This window comes from Artibeus jamaicensis, unplaced genomic scaffold (genome assembly GCF_021234435.1).
Source record: "Artibeus jamaicensis isolate MK-2021 breed Jamaican fruit bat unplaced genomic scaffold, CSHL_Jam_final contig_2738, whole genome shotgun sequence".
NCBI classification, from domain to species: domain Eukaryota; kingdom Metazoa; phylum Chordata; class Mammalia; order Chiroptera; family Phyllostomidae; genus Artibeus; species Artibeus jamaicensis.
The window spans coordinates 54,905-69,517 of NW_026521603.1; the positions used below are offsets into that span (position 1 = coordinate 54,905).

General features: G+C 49.7%; 1 protein-coding gene across 4 annotated transcripts in view; it reads left to right on the top strand.

The window, feature by feature from the left end:
• Positions 1–478: 478 nt before the first annotated feature.
• The window catches only part of LOC119039394 (general transcription factor II-I-like), an 80,759-nt gene continuing 66,624 nt past the window's right edge, over positions 479–14,613 (top strand). For 3 of the 4 annotated variants that reach the window (XM_053662686.1, XM_053662688.1, XM_053662689.1), the window contains exon 1: positions 479–821. Coding sequence is in view for 1 of the 4 variants with exons in the window: in XM_053662690.1 (XP_053518665.1) it covers positions 2,485–2,768 (284 nt within the window). In the remaining 3 variants the exon portion in view is untranslated. Of the gene's footprint in view, positions 822–2,484; positions 2,769–14,613 lie in introns of those variants that run through there. The other variant, XM_053662690.1, reaches the window with a different exon arrangement.

The following is a 14,613-nucleotide window of genomic DNA, read 5'->3' on the forward strand; positions in this document are numbered from 1 at the left end:
TTGTGGGTGGAAGACATGAACAGAAAATGTGTTCCGGCTGCCAGGCCGCCCTGGGGATCCCCGGCCTTTGCCGCGTCCCGGTCTCGCATTTTGGAGGGAATCGCCAGTGCAGGTAGCTGAAGCCGGCTGGAGCTCCACAGGGAACCGGCGGGAGCCACCACCCGCCTAGATTTTGGCCCCTGCTCCGCTCCCCTATTCGAGCGGCCGACCAGGTCCCAGGTGCAACCTTGTACTGGATCCCACCACCCCGTGCCTCCACTCACAGTTCTTGCAGAAAGGGTCTAGCGCCGTATTCCTGGCGTCCCCCGGCTCGGGTTCGCTTGCGCGAGGCTTTCTGGGAGTTGTAGTCCACTGCCCCCTCCATCTGGTTAAGGGGCACAAATCAGAAACTACAACTCCAGCTGGGCGGTGTAGCGGGTGCACAAGCGTCTCAAGCATTCTAGGAAGGAAAAAAAAAGAGGCGGGTGAGAGAGAAAAGCTTGGAGAGCAAAGAATGGGGACCACTGATCGCCAGTCCCCCCAACCCGCTTCGCCTCACGCGTTCTCTAGCCGTGGCCGCTCCCCCGCCGCGGTTCCCCCGGCCCCTCTCAAGGTCCCGCGCGATTGGATCTAGGCGCTAAGCGAGGCTCTGTCAGAGCGGCCGTGCAGCGGTGACTGAAGCTCGGCTGAGACGCACGGGCCCTCGCCCTCTCACCTCCTGCCCGCTAGTCACCTCGCCTCAGCCTGAGGCTGCTTCGCCGCGGCCACAGCTTGCGCACCGCTCACACTCGCTTTCCTTCAGCACCCCTACCCCGGCGCTGCCTGGAGGCGGCTGCACTCGGGTGAGTCCCAGTCGCCTCATTCCGCATCCCCCACCCCAGGTGCCATCGCGAGTGGGGTCTTTATTTGAGACTGCCCCCCCGGGGCCTGCACGGAGAAGAGTTTAGGGATTATCGGCGACCGAGTTGGGGTATCCCGGTTCCCCAACCCCCGGCGGCTGGCGTTGGGGGTGGGGCAGGAGCGGACGCGGTCGCGGGGCCGACAGTTGCTTGCGCGCGCCTCGGTACTCATGGGGAAGGGGCGCGCGCGCCGGCGCCGTGTTATGGTGGGGGGGGTCTCACGCGTGAGGCCCGGGCGCGGGCGAGCCTGCGGCTGCGCATGCCCAACTGCTGATTGGCCGGCTCGGGCGCTGAGGGTGCGCGCCGTTGTGCCAGGCTCAAGCTGTGGGGTCGCGTTTTGCCGGGTATCTCTAGGGCTGGAGCGCCCGGGGAGCAGACTCTCCGTATTGGCCGCGGAGCGGCGGGGGCGGGGTCGGCGCCTGGGGACTTGATAATTTCGGCCGGCGGGCGGGCGGGCTGGCGTGCGTCGCCCCTCCCCGTTCTTCTCCGCCTTCGCCCAGGTGGAACCCTGAGTGGGCTTTGTCCTCGCCCGGCGGGTTTCGTTGGGGGAAATAAACACAATGACCGGAAGGAAAACCTCAGCCTTCAGGCCACGAATATAAGCCGTCTGTATTGGGCCAGCACCCAGGCGGGTTTCAGGGGAGGAAGAAGAAAAAAACTGTCTTCTTTGCCTTTCCTCCCCACTACATATTTGCATATCCAAGTTTTTCCTTTATTAAAGCGAGGCTTTTAAATTTATTTACTTATTTTTTAGTGTTATGGTTTTGTGCTAATTTGCGGCTGCGAGTTCAGATGTCGGGTCCAGTTCAAGTAGTGCTCACTTCTGCAGATGCGGGGCCCGGTGCAGACTTCTCACCGTTTCTGCTTTCAACTTTGCTGCAGACAATGGATTGATGGATGGGCCACAGTGGCTAAGAGTAGTCTCTGGGAGCTAAAGAGACAAAAGGGGAAGCTAGTTTGCAAATGAGAATGTTCAGGAGACTGCCGAGAGGAGGCAGGGTTTTCACTCCTTCTCCCCGAAGCCTATCATTTTGGGATGACTAGTTTTATTTTCTATTACAGTAGACATCCCTCCCCCCGCCCCCCCCCCCATTCATGGTTTTGCTTCCTGTGGTTCCAGTTGAGGTCAGAAATGGAAAATTCCACAAATGAACAATTCGTAAGTTTTAGATTTCTTGCGCTGTTCTGGTTAGAGTGATGAGGTCCTGCTCTGTTCCTCTGGGGTGTGAATCATTCCTTTGTCCAGTGTATGCACACTATATGCGCCACCAGCCACTTATCAACTCTTGGTGTACAGTGCTGGTGTTCGACTAACACTTATTTTCCCTAATTATGGCCCTGAAGGGCAAGAATAGTGATGCTGGCAATTTGGTATGCCAAAAAGAAGCTGAAAAGTGCTTCCTTTAAGTGGAAAGGTGAAAATTCTTGACTTAATAAGGAAAGAAAAAAAAAAAAACCCTGTGCTGAAGTTGCTAAAATCTATGGTAAGAACAAATCTTCTATCTGTGAAATTGGGAAGAAGGAAAAAGAAATCCGTGCTAGTTTTGCTGTTGCACCTCAGACTGCAAAAGTTACTGCCACACTGCGTGATAAATGCTTAGTTAAGATGGAAAAGGCATTAGGTTTGTGGGTGGAAGACATGAACAGAAAATGTGTTCCGGTTGACAGCACTGTGCTGCCCCAGAAAGCACTGAGCCTATACGAAGACTTCAGCAAGGGACCCTCTGAAAGGAGCGACACCAAGCCATTTACTGCGAGTAAGGGGTGGTTACACAGATTCAGGAACAGGTTTGGACTGAGAACTGTAAACACTGCAGAGCCTGTGCCTGCTGTTGGAGAAGCTGCTGCCACATTCCCCTCAGAGTTGAAGCTGGTCAAGGAGGAAGGTATGTATGTACTAACAAAACATAGTGCATACAAGGTTTGGTAATGTCTATGGTTTCAGGTGTCCCCTAGGGGTCTTGGAGTATATACCCTGTGCCTAAGGGGGCCTACTGTAAATGTTTTTGCTTTGTCCGTTCTTAAGGTACTGTAGTCTACTGCCTTGTGCTTTCCTTTAGCCTGCTTCTCAGTATCTTCATTCACACTGATACAGAAAACCTTTGTTCTCCTGACCCCCAAGCACCCCGGGGAAGAGCTAGCCGGCCATTTAAGAAAGCAAATAACAGGATGTTCCCAAGGACTAAGATAAGCCCCATAGCCAGAACTAATTTCTGTATCCCGCATTCCACTTCTGTATCCCGCTTTGCCATGTAGACAGGAAGACCCTGCAGGCTATATAAACCCCAAAAACCCTTTGTTTGGGGCTCAGAATTTGGAGACTGACTCCTCTGAGCCCGTGCACATAATAAACTTCTCGTGTTTTCCGCTATCTCCTATCGGTGTGAGTTTCTTCCCACAACATTTGGTTCCCTGACCGGGAATCTAGCTCACGTGAAGCAGGCATTTGCCTCCGGTGAGGATAGCAGGGGTTCGGTGGGGAGACCCAGTTGCGAGGGGAGGAGCACATGCCCTGGTGATTTCGGGCCTCCTGGTAATGGGGGACCTTTTCGCCGCACCCTTGACTGCTCCAAACCCGGGTGAGACCGGAGAAGCGGACCACAACCTGTCACAGGCCCCAAATCGGTAAGTGCCCCGGGGACCAAAGCCAAGACCGGAAAGAGGCTGATCACCTGTCAAGTCAGAAATTTGGTCGGAGTCAAGCCCAGTCCTACCGCTGGACCCTCACTCAGGGAGGGAAATGTTTTAAATTCTGTGTGTCTGAGAGTGAAAGTGAGAGTGTTTGTGTTTGTGGCCCCACAGGTGAAAACCTACGGAGCAAGATTGGGCCCCAACCTGCGGCTTCTGTGTCAGGTCATAGGGCTAACGGCTGGCAATTAACCCTGAATTCTGGGGCAGCCTTAGCTAAGACCGACTTGGCCCCGCGAGGGGGCAGACCAGGCGGGTGAGCGAGTAAACTGCACCCTTTGTGTGTCTGCACTGAGTGGGAGGAAAACATGGGAGGTCGGCCGTCCACCATCTTAGACTGTATGCTTCAGAATTTTGATCGGTTCCAGGGGTAGGACCCCTCAACAGACCCAGGACAATTAGAAACTTTCTGCTCATAAGAATGGCCCACTTTCGGGGTAGGCTGGCCCCCCAAGGGAACTTTGAACCTGAGTGTTATTAGGGCAGTACATTTAATTGTTACTGGGAAGCCAGGACACCCCGACCTATATATATATGTATATATATATATATATGCAAGAGTTACATATATATATATAGCAAGAGTTAGCACAGGATATGCCAAAATGGCTCCATCAGTGCGCCAGAGTAGGTCCGAAGAAAACAGAGACTGCGGGCCACAAGAAGAAGTCCAAAATGTACTGTGGGAAGGGGGCCTCGTGACCCCAGACCCGTGTCCTCGTGGCCCGAGGACTGAAGCATCCCATATATCAGGGGCACCCCAGGATGACTTAGTGCCATTCCCACCCCCATATCTCAGGCCTCCGCCTGTGGCGCCAGTCGGCCCCGACACACCACCCCTGTCCGTTGCGTCGGAGGCCGACCATTCCACCTCAGGATCTGCCTCAGCCGGAGGCGGCGCAGCCGCCCCCGCAACCACTGCAGTCTTCCCCAATAGTGGGCTGGCTCAGACACCACCAGGCCTTGCAGATGCCCCTCTGAGAGGCTCAAGGCCCGCCACAACTGGGAGACGATGGGACTCTCAGGCCTGGACCAGTAGTTTTCTATTATCAGCCCTTTACAACCACAGACCTTTTGAATTGGAAACACCATACTCCCCGGTATTCGGAGAAGCCCCAGGCGCTGATAGACCTTATGGAATCCATTATGCAGACCCACTGGCCGACCTGGTTTGACTGCTGTCAGCTCTTGTTAACCCTTTTCAACACGAAGAGCAGCAGAAGATCCTTTAGGAGGCCCATCATTATCTAGACACTCACGTCTCAGCGGGTGTCTTAGACCCCCTACGATATGCCCCAGAAGCGGTCCCCGAAGCCCAGCCGGACTGGGATCATAACACTGAACAGGGCAGGGTGGCTCTTGAGCGATATTGAGAAGCTATCCTACAGGAAGTCAGATCCGGAGCCAGGAAACCTACTAATATGGCCAAAGTCTCTAGCATAATGCAGTGGGCCGATGAGTGCCCTGGGGACTTCCTAGAACAGCTGAACGAGGCTTACTGGATCTATACTCCTTTCGATCCCGAGAGCCCTGAAAGCCAGCGGGTGGTCAATATGGCTTTCGTTGCCCAGTCAGCCCCCGATATTCACAGGAAGCTCCAAAAATTAGAAGGCTTTGCAGGCATGAACATCAGCCAGCTGGTAGAAGTGGCAAATAAGGTCTACAACAACCGAGATCAGGTGGCAGAGCAGGCCGCTGTAGAAAAGCAAAGAAAAAAGGCAGCCCTCCTAGCTGCCGCCCTAGCAGCCCCAACTTCAGATCTCCAGAAAAAGGGGCAGAAAGGCCATTTTAAGGTTGAGAAAGACCAGTGTGCCTACTGTAAGGAAAAGGGAAATTGGAAGTGAGACTGCCCAAACTGCAAGAAGAAAGAAGGGCCAGTAGCACCCCCAGCCCCTAAGATCCACAGCCTTGCAGGCCTAGACCTTGAGACTGAGTGAGGAGGACTGGGCTCACTGAATCTAGGCCCCCACAAGCCCATGCTCCGAGCCAAAATGAGGGGCCAACCCTTGACTTTTATGGCAGACACTGGGGCTGAGCACTCGGTTGTCACCACGCCAATAGCCCCCACCATCTGGCTGGGAAATATCAATCGTGGGACAACCCGGCAGTCCGAAGGACCAAAGAAATTCTGCCAAGCCTGAACTCTTAAACTAGGAGGACACCAGGTCCGCCATGAGTTCCTCTATCTCCCAGAATGCCCAGTGCCACTTTTAGGCCAGGACATACTAAGCAAACTCTCAGCTGGGGTGGCCTTCCACCCTTCAGGGCAGGCCACCCTTGAGGTCGGTGGCAGTGGCTCTCATACCCGGGGAAGAGGAGTACCGAATCCACGAAGAGGTTGACGGCACAGGTGACCAAGACCCCGTCATAGATGAATTCCCAGAAGTTTGGGCCGAAGGGAACCCACCAGGATTAGCCACTGGACGAACTCCAGTCATAATAGATCTGAAACCAGGAGCGTAGCCTCGCTGTCTCAGGCAATACCATATATTCAAGGAGGCCCGGCTAGGCATCTCGGGGGTAACAGAAAAGTACCTGTCCGAAGGGATTTTAGTCCCCTGCCAATCTCAGTGGAATACCCCTCTCCTCCCAGTAAAGAAGCTGGATGGGTCAGGGTACCTCCCAGTACAGGACCTGCGAGCTATCAATGAAGTTACCCTGACTCTACACCTGGTGGTACCCAACCCGTACACTCTGCTGAGCCAACTACCCCGTCTGCGTCGCATTTCACTTGCCTCGAGTTAAAGGATACCTTTTTCTGCATACCGTTAGCCCCCTGCCAGGCAGCTGCTATTTGCCCTTGAGTGGGAAGATCCCCACACTGGGACAAAGACTCAGCTGATTTGGACTTGCTTACCCCAGGGGTTTAAGAACTCTCCTACCATATTCAGTGAGGCCCTGGCCTGGGACTTGAAGCTGTTTTCTGAGCAGAACCCCAACCTAGTGCTACTCCAGTATGTAGATGATCTACTACTGGCAGGGCCCAGGCCTCATGAGTGCTGAGCAGGGACAAGGGCACTCCTCAGGCTCCTAGCATCAAGGGGCTACAGAGTCTCCAAGAAGAAGGCCCAGATCTGTCAACGGGAGGTGCGATACTTAGGCTTCAGAATAAGCCAAGGACGGAGGACACTGGGGACTGAGCGACAGGCCGTAATCAGCCAACAGCCTTGGCAGAGTATGAGGCGCCAGCTCCGGGAGTTCCTAGGAGCAGCCGGCTTTTGCCACATATGGATCCCAGGATATGCGAGGATAGCTAAGCCGCTGTACCAGGCCCTAAAGGGACCAGAGACTGCCTCCTTCAGCTGGGGACTAGAACAACAGGATGCCTTCAGACAACTAAAAGAACTTGTCAGTGCCCCAGCCCTCGGCTTACCAGACCCTGACAAACCATTCTCCCTCTATGTCCATAAGAAAGAAAAGGCAGCTTTAGGAGTCCTCACCCAAGAGGTTGGACCTTGGCAAAGACCCGTAGCCTATCTCTCCAAACAGTTAGACAATGTGGCAGCAGGCTGGCCACCCTGTCTACAGGACCATAGCTGCAGCAGTTACTCTCCTCCAGGAGGCAGACAAACTCACTCTGGGCCAAGAAATTAACCTATTCGTCCTGCATGCAGTACACAGACTCCTGGAAGGGCAAGGACACTGATGGCTCTCCAACCTGCGGCTCACCCTATACCGGAGAATACTACAGGAGAACCCCCGAGTACATCTACGGACTGTACGGAGGATTAACCCAGCAACCTTCCTCCCGGTAGAGAGAGGAGAGCCAGACCATGACTGTGAGGAAGTCACTGACCAGATATTTGCCAGCCGGCCAAACCTAAGAGACCAACCCTTACCCCAAGCAGACCTGACCCTGTATACAGATGGGAGCAGCACCATCACTGAAAAGGGAGAACGGGTCGCAAGGTATGTGGTCACTACAAGGGACCAGGTTCTTGAAGCGGAGTCCCTCCCTAATGGCTGGTCCGCTCAGAGGGCAGAACTTTACGCCCTTATCCAGGCCATGAAAAAGGAAAAGAGTTAATATATATACTGATTCCAAGTATGCCTTTGCTACCCTCCACATTCATGGGGCCATATATAAGGAGAGAGGACTACTGACAGCAGAAGGAAAGGAAATAAAAAAACAAAGCTGAGATCCTCCAACTTTTGGAGGCCGTCTGGGAGCCCACTGAAGTAGCAGTAATGCACTGCCCAGGGCACTCAAAAGGGGATGTGCCGGAGGCCATAGGAAATCGGCTCGCAGATCAGGCGCCGAAAGCTGCCGCGCGGAAACAAGGCCCCACTGAGGCCATAGAGGGGGCCCTCTAATCAGTTCCCCCGTCAACCACCAGGAGTACCAGCCAGCTGAGGAAGAATGGGCACAGAAAGCCCAAGCAACTCGGACACCAGAGGGCCTCTAGAAGCTTCCAGACGGGCGTATGTATATACCCCAAGGTCAGGTAGTGCAAGTGGTCCAGAACTGTCATACATTGACCCATCTAGGAAAAACGGCCCTGGAGAATCTACTCCGGAGATATATCTACATACCCAACCTCGCCGCGCTTTGTAACAGCACTGCCGCCCAGTGTGTTACCTGTGCTAGGAATAATGCAGCTGGAAATAACCGAGTCCTGCCAGGCATCCAGTATCGGGGAATGCAGCCCTTTGAAGACCTTCAGATAGACTTCACTGAGATCAAGCCAAGCCGAGGGTACAAGTATCTGCTGGTCCTGATCTGCACCTTCTTGGGTTGGGTAGGCCTAGAGGCCTATCCTAGGACTGCGGACTGAGAAGGCCAGAGAAGTATCCAGGGCCTTATTAAGAGAAGTAATGCCCCGACATGGACTGCCGTCAAGTCTAGGAAGTGACAATGGGCCAGCCTTTATTTCACAGGTAGTAGAAGCCCTAGTGCGGCTGCTGAATATAAAATGAAGACTCCACACAGCCTACCGGCCCCAAAGCTCTGGAAAAGTAGAAAGGATGAACAGAACTTTAAAAGAAACCTTAGCTAAACTCTGCCAGGAAACCAGACTACCCTGGACTGATATATTACCAATAGCACTGCTTAGAGTAAGGAACACCCCAAACCAAGCAGGATATACCCCTTATGAATTAGTATATGGAAAGCCAACCCCACTAACTAAAATAGCTAACCTACCAATTTAATTATTAATGGGGAATTAGAGCAGAGAAGATATCTAGAGCAGCTAGGGAAAGTATTAGACCAGATAGGAAAAGCCCGATTAGGGTTTGAACCTAAGCCCAGAGGGGGGCCAGCGCACCCTCATCACCCAGGACAATATGTCTGGGTAAAAGACTGGAAAAAAGAACCCCTCCAACCTATATGGACGTGGCCCCATCAAGTCCTTTTAACCACCCCTACTGCCTTAAAAGGTTGCAGGGATAACGCTGTGGATTCACCACTCCCGAGTGAAGGTGGCAGCGGATCCCCAAGAAGGTGACCCTGAGGAGCCGCTCGCCCCCTACGGCTGTGATGACATAGATCAGGACGGAGCCACAGTGGAACATGGTCTCCAAAGACTAACATGGACAAATGCCCAACTGAGTTTTTAATCCCTGTGGTCCTATTAACAGGAATTGTAGGTTTAGGTTTAGGGTCCACTACTCCAGAAGATTGGACTCTAGGAGAAAGCATTGGGATTGTCATTCTATTTTACTGTGTAGTAAAAATACAGTAAAAGCCTCGTCTTACCTCTGTGTTTCCTGTCTATCATAACCTATTGCCCAGAACTACATTAATTTAGGCCTAAGCTTAAGTCTCCCCGAGTAAAGGGGGTTACTAACAGAAATGAATGGGGTATTATTACTCCTATGAGCGACAGTGGGGACAGTCCTCAACCAGCCGTATGTATGGAGGTTCTGTGCCAGGGAAAAACCTACAGTAAGGACAATAATGTAATTACCCACAACATAGGGATGCACACTTGCCCTGAAAATAGCTGTAATGGGGAGATAAAACTGACCATCACAACATCCAAGATACAAAGTGTAAAAGAGTGGATGAAACAAGGCAACTATTTTCCTGCTATCTGTATCGTAGATAACCAGCCACATGACTATTGTTACTGGTGGCCTGATAAATATGGAGGATGTCCATATTACCAACATAACATCCTAACCTATACTGGACTTAGTTCCACAGAAATAACCATAAAACAGCCAGAAGCAGATAAATGGAAGACTGGCATAAAAGGAAAGATCTATGCCTCCCAATACCATTCTGGGCCAGTAGGGGACATCTTTATATATAAAGCAGAAGAGGTTAAGAATCCCAACTTGAATACGATTTATCATGTTCAAACCGTTATAGAAGAACAGGAGAAAAGCCTGTCAGAAGAATTAAGTAACCAAAAATTGATTGGGCCCTTCTCTTGGATAAAACTAATACAAGGAGCTCAGATGTTAAATTCGTCCAATCCAGGCAACTACTGTGACTGTTTCTTATGTCCATGTCTCAACAGGCTGCTGCTGACCACAGTGCCCCTTCAACCACCCTGTAATGTCACCAGCATAACCAGCGGTCAGGGCAGATGAGACTCCTTTTCCCTCCCAGGAGTACCTTTGTTCCAAGACCCTTCTGCCAGGGACAGGGACCTGGAGTGCTATGGATCAACCAGTTCCTGTAACCAGACCCTGCCATCTTCTGGACTCGTCAGAGGCCCACCGAGAACTTTCTTCGGTGTAACGGCACCCTCTACCGGACAATGAGCCCAAACAGTCCAGCCCCGTGCTACCTGGTTGGGTTAGCTCCTCAGTACTGTATCAGACCGGCGAGCTAAATACTTCGATCGCCCAGGGGCTACAAAAGAGGGCAGTCTTCCTCCCAATGCTAGTGGTGCTGAGCTTTGCCACATTGGCAGTCAGGGCCGGGTTAGGCAGTGCTGGGCTGACAATTAGCCTCCAGTCCATAGAAAAACTATGAGAAGAACTAAACCAGGCCATGGACGCCTCAGCCTTGTCCATGGCCTCACTGCAGAGACATATAACCTCTATAACTGTTGAGCCCTAGACCTACTCACCGAAGAAAAAGGGGGGACTTGTCTATTCCTACAGGAAGAATGTTGTTACTATATAAATGAAAGTGGAATAGTAGAAGAAAACATTAACAAACTAAAAGAAACCCATAAGAGATTAGGAAATACCAATAATCTCACTGAGGGCCGCAACTGGTGGCAATCTGCCGTATTTTCCATGCTAGCCCTGATTCTAGGGCCCCTTCTCATCCTGTTCCTAGCCTTAACCTTAGGGCTAAGCTTAGTGCAGACAGTAGTACAGCAGCTAGAAACTACTGTAACCAGAAGAGCCACCGCAAAGATCCTCTCCTTACAGAGGCATCATGACCAAAGGATAGATTTTTCCGAGGGTGAACATTCAGATATTGATTATGGTGCTAAAACAAGGACTAGTGCTGTTTAGCATAAAAGGAGGGAATCATATGGAAAACCTTTGCTCTCCCGACCCCCAAGCACCCCAGGGAAGAGCTAGCCGGCAGTTTAAGAAAGCAAATAACAGGATATTCCCAAGGACCAAGATAAGCCCCGTAGCCAGAACTAACTTCTGCATTCCACTTCTGTATCCCGCTTTGCCACGTAGACTAGAAGACTCCTCTGGGCCCGTGCATGTAATAAACTTCTCGTGTTTTCCGCTATCTCCTCTCGGTGTGAGTTTCTTCCTACAACAACACTTGTAGGTTAGAATGACTTTTTCTGTGCTTCAGGCTCTTCTTGCTTATATGCATTCAGTCTTTTTTTAAAAGATTTTATTTATTTATCTTTAGAGGGGAAGGGAAGGAGAGAAGGAGAGAAATATCAATGTATGGTTGCCTCTCGTGAGTCCCCTGCTGGGAACTGGCCTGTAACTCAGGCATGTGCCCTGACTGGGAATCAAACCACGATAGTGTGGTTCGCAGGCCCACACTCAATCCACTGAGCTACAACACCAGCCAGGGCTGTATTCAGTTTTTTAAAGCCTACGTTATGTTGTTGGGTCAGAATTGGCTGTTCTCACATTATCCCAGTCAATGTGTCTGTCCCTTCTAGGAGGGCATCTTTTTTCCCTCTGTGCATGTGTTTGGTTCTGCCTTGTTTACATGTGTCTGGCCTACTCACTAGGTATTCAACTCAAGGCTTTTCTGTCTTTGTCTCTCTTCCTAGTCGACAACTGTTAAAGTGCTTAAACAGCAGCTAATATTTGAATATTTCTTATGTGTCTGGCATTGCTCTTAAGCCCTTGCCATATGTTTTCTTATTTACTCTTAAGAACAACCCTGTAATTCCATTTTATAGATGAGGAACAAACCTAGAGATCTGGGTAATTTACTGTTGATCACTCAGTTGAGTAAACCTTGACTCTTAAGGTTTGACTCCAGGCCACCTGACTCTTGATCTGGAAGCCAGTTGGTCTCAAACTACTTTGAGCATCAGCATCCCCTGGAGGACTTGTTAAAGCACAACTGCTAGATCCCTCCTGGGGTAGGGCCAAGTAATCAGCATTTCTAACCAGTTCCTTCCTGGTGTTGATACTTGAGAACCTTTCACAATGGCAGATTAAGTTTTAAGTGAGGGAAACTTATAGATGGATGCATTTCATTACTTTAAAACTAGGTTTTACCCAGACTGGTGTGTCTCAGTGGGATGAGCATCGGCCTAACTGAAAAGTTGTGGGTTCAATTCCCAATCAGGGCACGTTCCTGGCTTGAGGGCCAGGTCCCCAGTTGGGGGTGTGCAGGAGGCAGCTGACCCATGTTTCTCTCAGACATCCGTGTTTCTTTTCCTGTCTTTCTTCCTTTCTTTCCTTCTGTCTAGAAATGAATAAATACAATCTTTTTAAAAAGCTAGATGTTAAATAAAAATAATTTGATCTGTTTACAATTCATTGAGAGTTAAAAATTTTTATTACCATTGATTCCAAAATGAAGAGTTTAAAAAGTAAGAACTTTCCATTTTAAAAAAAGACCTTAGGATATTTAAATACAAAATAAAATTAGGAATCTAATACTTCACTCTCACTTACTAATTTATTCACAGCATAGGCATTTATCTCTTTCCAGAGATGCCTAAAGCTCATCCCGTCTCCACCTCGGAAAACAAATTCTGGGCACTGGAACAGGTGGGGTCGAAAAGCCAGAGCTTGGGACTGAGATAGGTCGGGCCAGGCTAAGGCTGGCAGAGCAGCTGGAGCTCCTGCCCCTCCTCCCTCAGTGTCAGGATGGGCGGGGTAGGACAAAATGGTGGCTGAACTACAACCCGGAAAAGACGGCTGACGTCAAATCAGAGAGCCGAAAGGGCAGGCTTTGCCAAAATTTTTATTACCATATATCTAAATAGCTAAATAGCAACCTGAGCTCAAGGAGAACCACCAATGATACATTGCCGCTTTGTTCAGAGGGGACCAATCCCCAGCTCCCATGAAGAGAGCCGACCAAAATAAAACCCTGCCATATTCTCTGCTTGGGCTCAACTTCCCTGGCCCCACTCTGCAGACTGGAGAATTTCACCAGGGTGCGCAAACCCCAATAAAGCTCTATACTGCCTAACTTTGTGGCTGATTGGCATTTCTTCCTCAATGGAGCCTAAGAAAACCTTTCACTCAGCTCCTTAGACCTCCCAAGAATTTGGCTTCGTTTTAAGAATATGACTACAGAGTCTGACATTAAAATACAGGATTTGGGTTTTTTTATTGTGGCACAAGTCCTGTTGAGAAAGATTTTTGCCCTGGCTGGTGTAGCTCAGTGGATTGAACGCAGGCCTGCGAACCACACGATCGCGGTTCGATTCCCAGTCAGGGCACATGCCTGGGTTGCAGGCCGGTTCCCTGCAGGCCAGTTCCCAGCAGGGGACGCACAAAACGCAACCATACATTGATGTTTCTCTCCCTCTCTCCTTCCCCCACTTCCCCTCTAAAGATAAATAAATAATAAAATTTAAAAAAAAAAAAACAAAAACAAAACTTGGTAAGAGAAAGATTTTTTTTTTATAGTGAATTGTTTTTTTAACATGGGCAGAATTTTATTGTTTTTGTTCCATATTTTTTTGCTCCATGTTTACATTTACCCTGTCAATCCCATCTTTTTTTTATACTTTCTTTTTTAAATACATTTTACTGATTATGCTACCACCGTTGTCCCACTAACCCCCCTTCATTCCCCTCCACCCTGCACACCCCCTTCCACCCACCCTCCCCTCCTTTAGTTCACATCCATGTGTTATAAGTTCTTTAGCATCTACATTTCCTATACTACTTTTGCCCTCCCTCTATTTTTTCCCCACTGTCTATGCTACCTATTCTCTGTACCTTTCCCTTCCTCTCTCCTCCTCCCACTTCCCTGTTGCTAACCTTACATGTAATCTCCATTTCTGTGGCTCTGCTCCTGTTTTAGGTGTCCGCTTAGTTTGCTTTTGTTTTTGTTTTAGGTGTGGTTGTTAATAACTGTGAGTTTCCTGTCCTTTTCCTGTTCATATTGTTTATATTTTTTATCTTCTTTTTCTTAGATAAGTCCCTTCAACATTCCATATAATAAGGGCTTGGTGATGATGAACTCCTTGAACTTGACCTTATCTGAGAAGCACTTTATCTGCCCTTCCATTCTAAATGAAAGCTTTGCTGGATAGAGTATCTTGGATGTAGGTCCTTGCCTTTCATGACTTGGAATACTTCTTTCCAGCCCCTTCTTGCCTGTAAGGTCTCTTTTGAGAAATCAGCTGACACTCTGATGGGAATTCCTTTGTAGGTGACTGTCCCCTTATCTCTTGCTGCTTCTAGGATTCTCTCCTTCATTTTAATCTTGGCTAATGTAATTATGATGTACCTTGGTGTGTTCCTCCTTGGGTCCACTTTCTTTGGGACTCTGAGCTTCCTGGACTTCCTGAAGGGAACTCTATTTTCTTTGCCATATTGGGAAAGTTCTCCTTTATTATTTGTTCAAATAAGTTTTTCACTTGTTCTTCCTCTTCTCCTGATACTCCTATAATTCTGATGTTGAGGTGTTTAAAGATGTCCTGGAGGTTCCTAAGCTTCTCCTCATGTTTTTGAATTCTCGTTT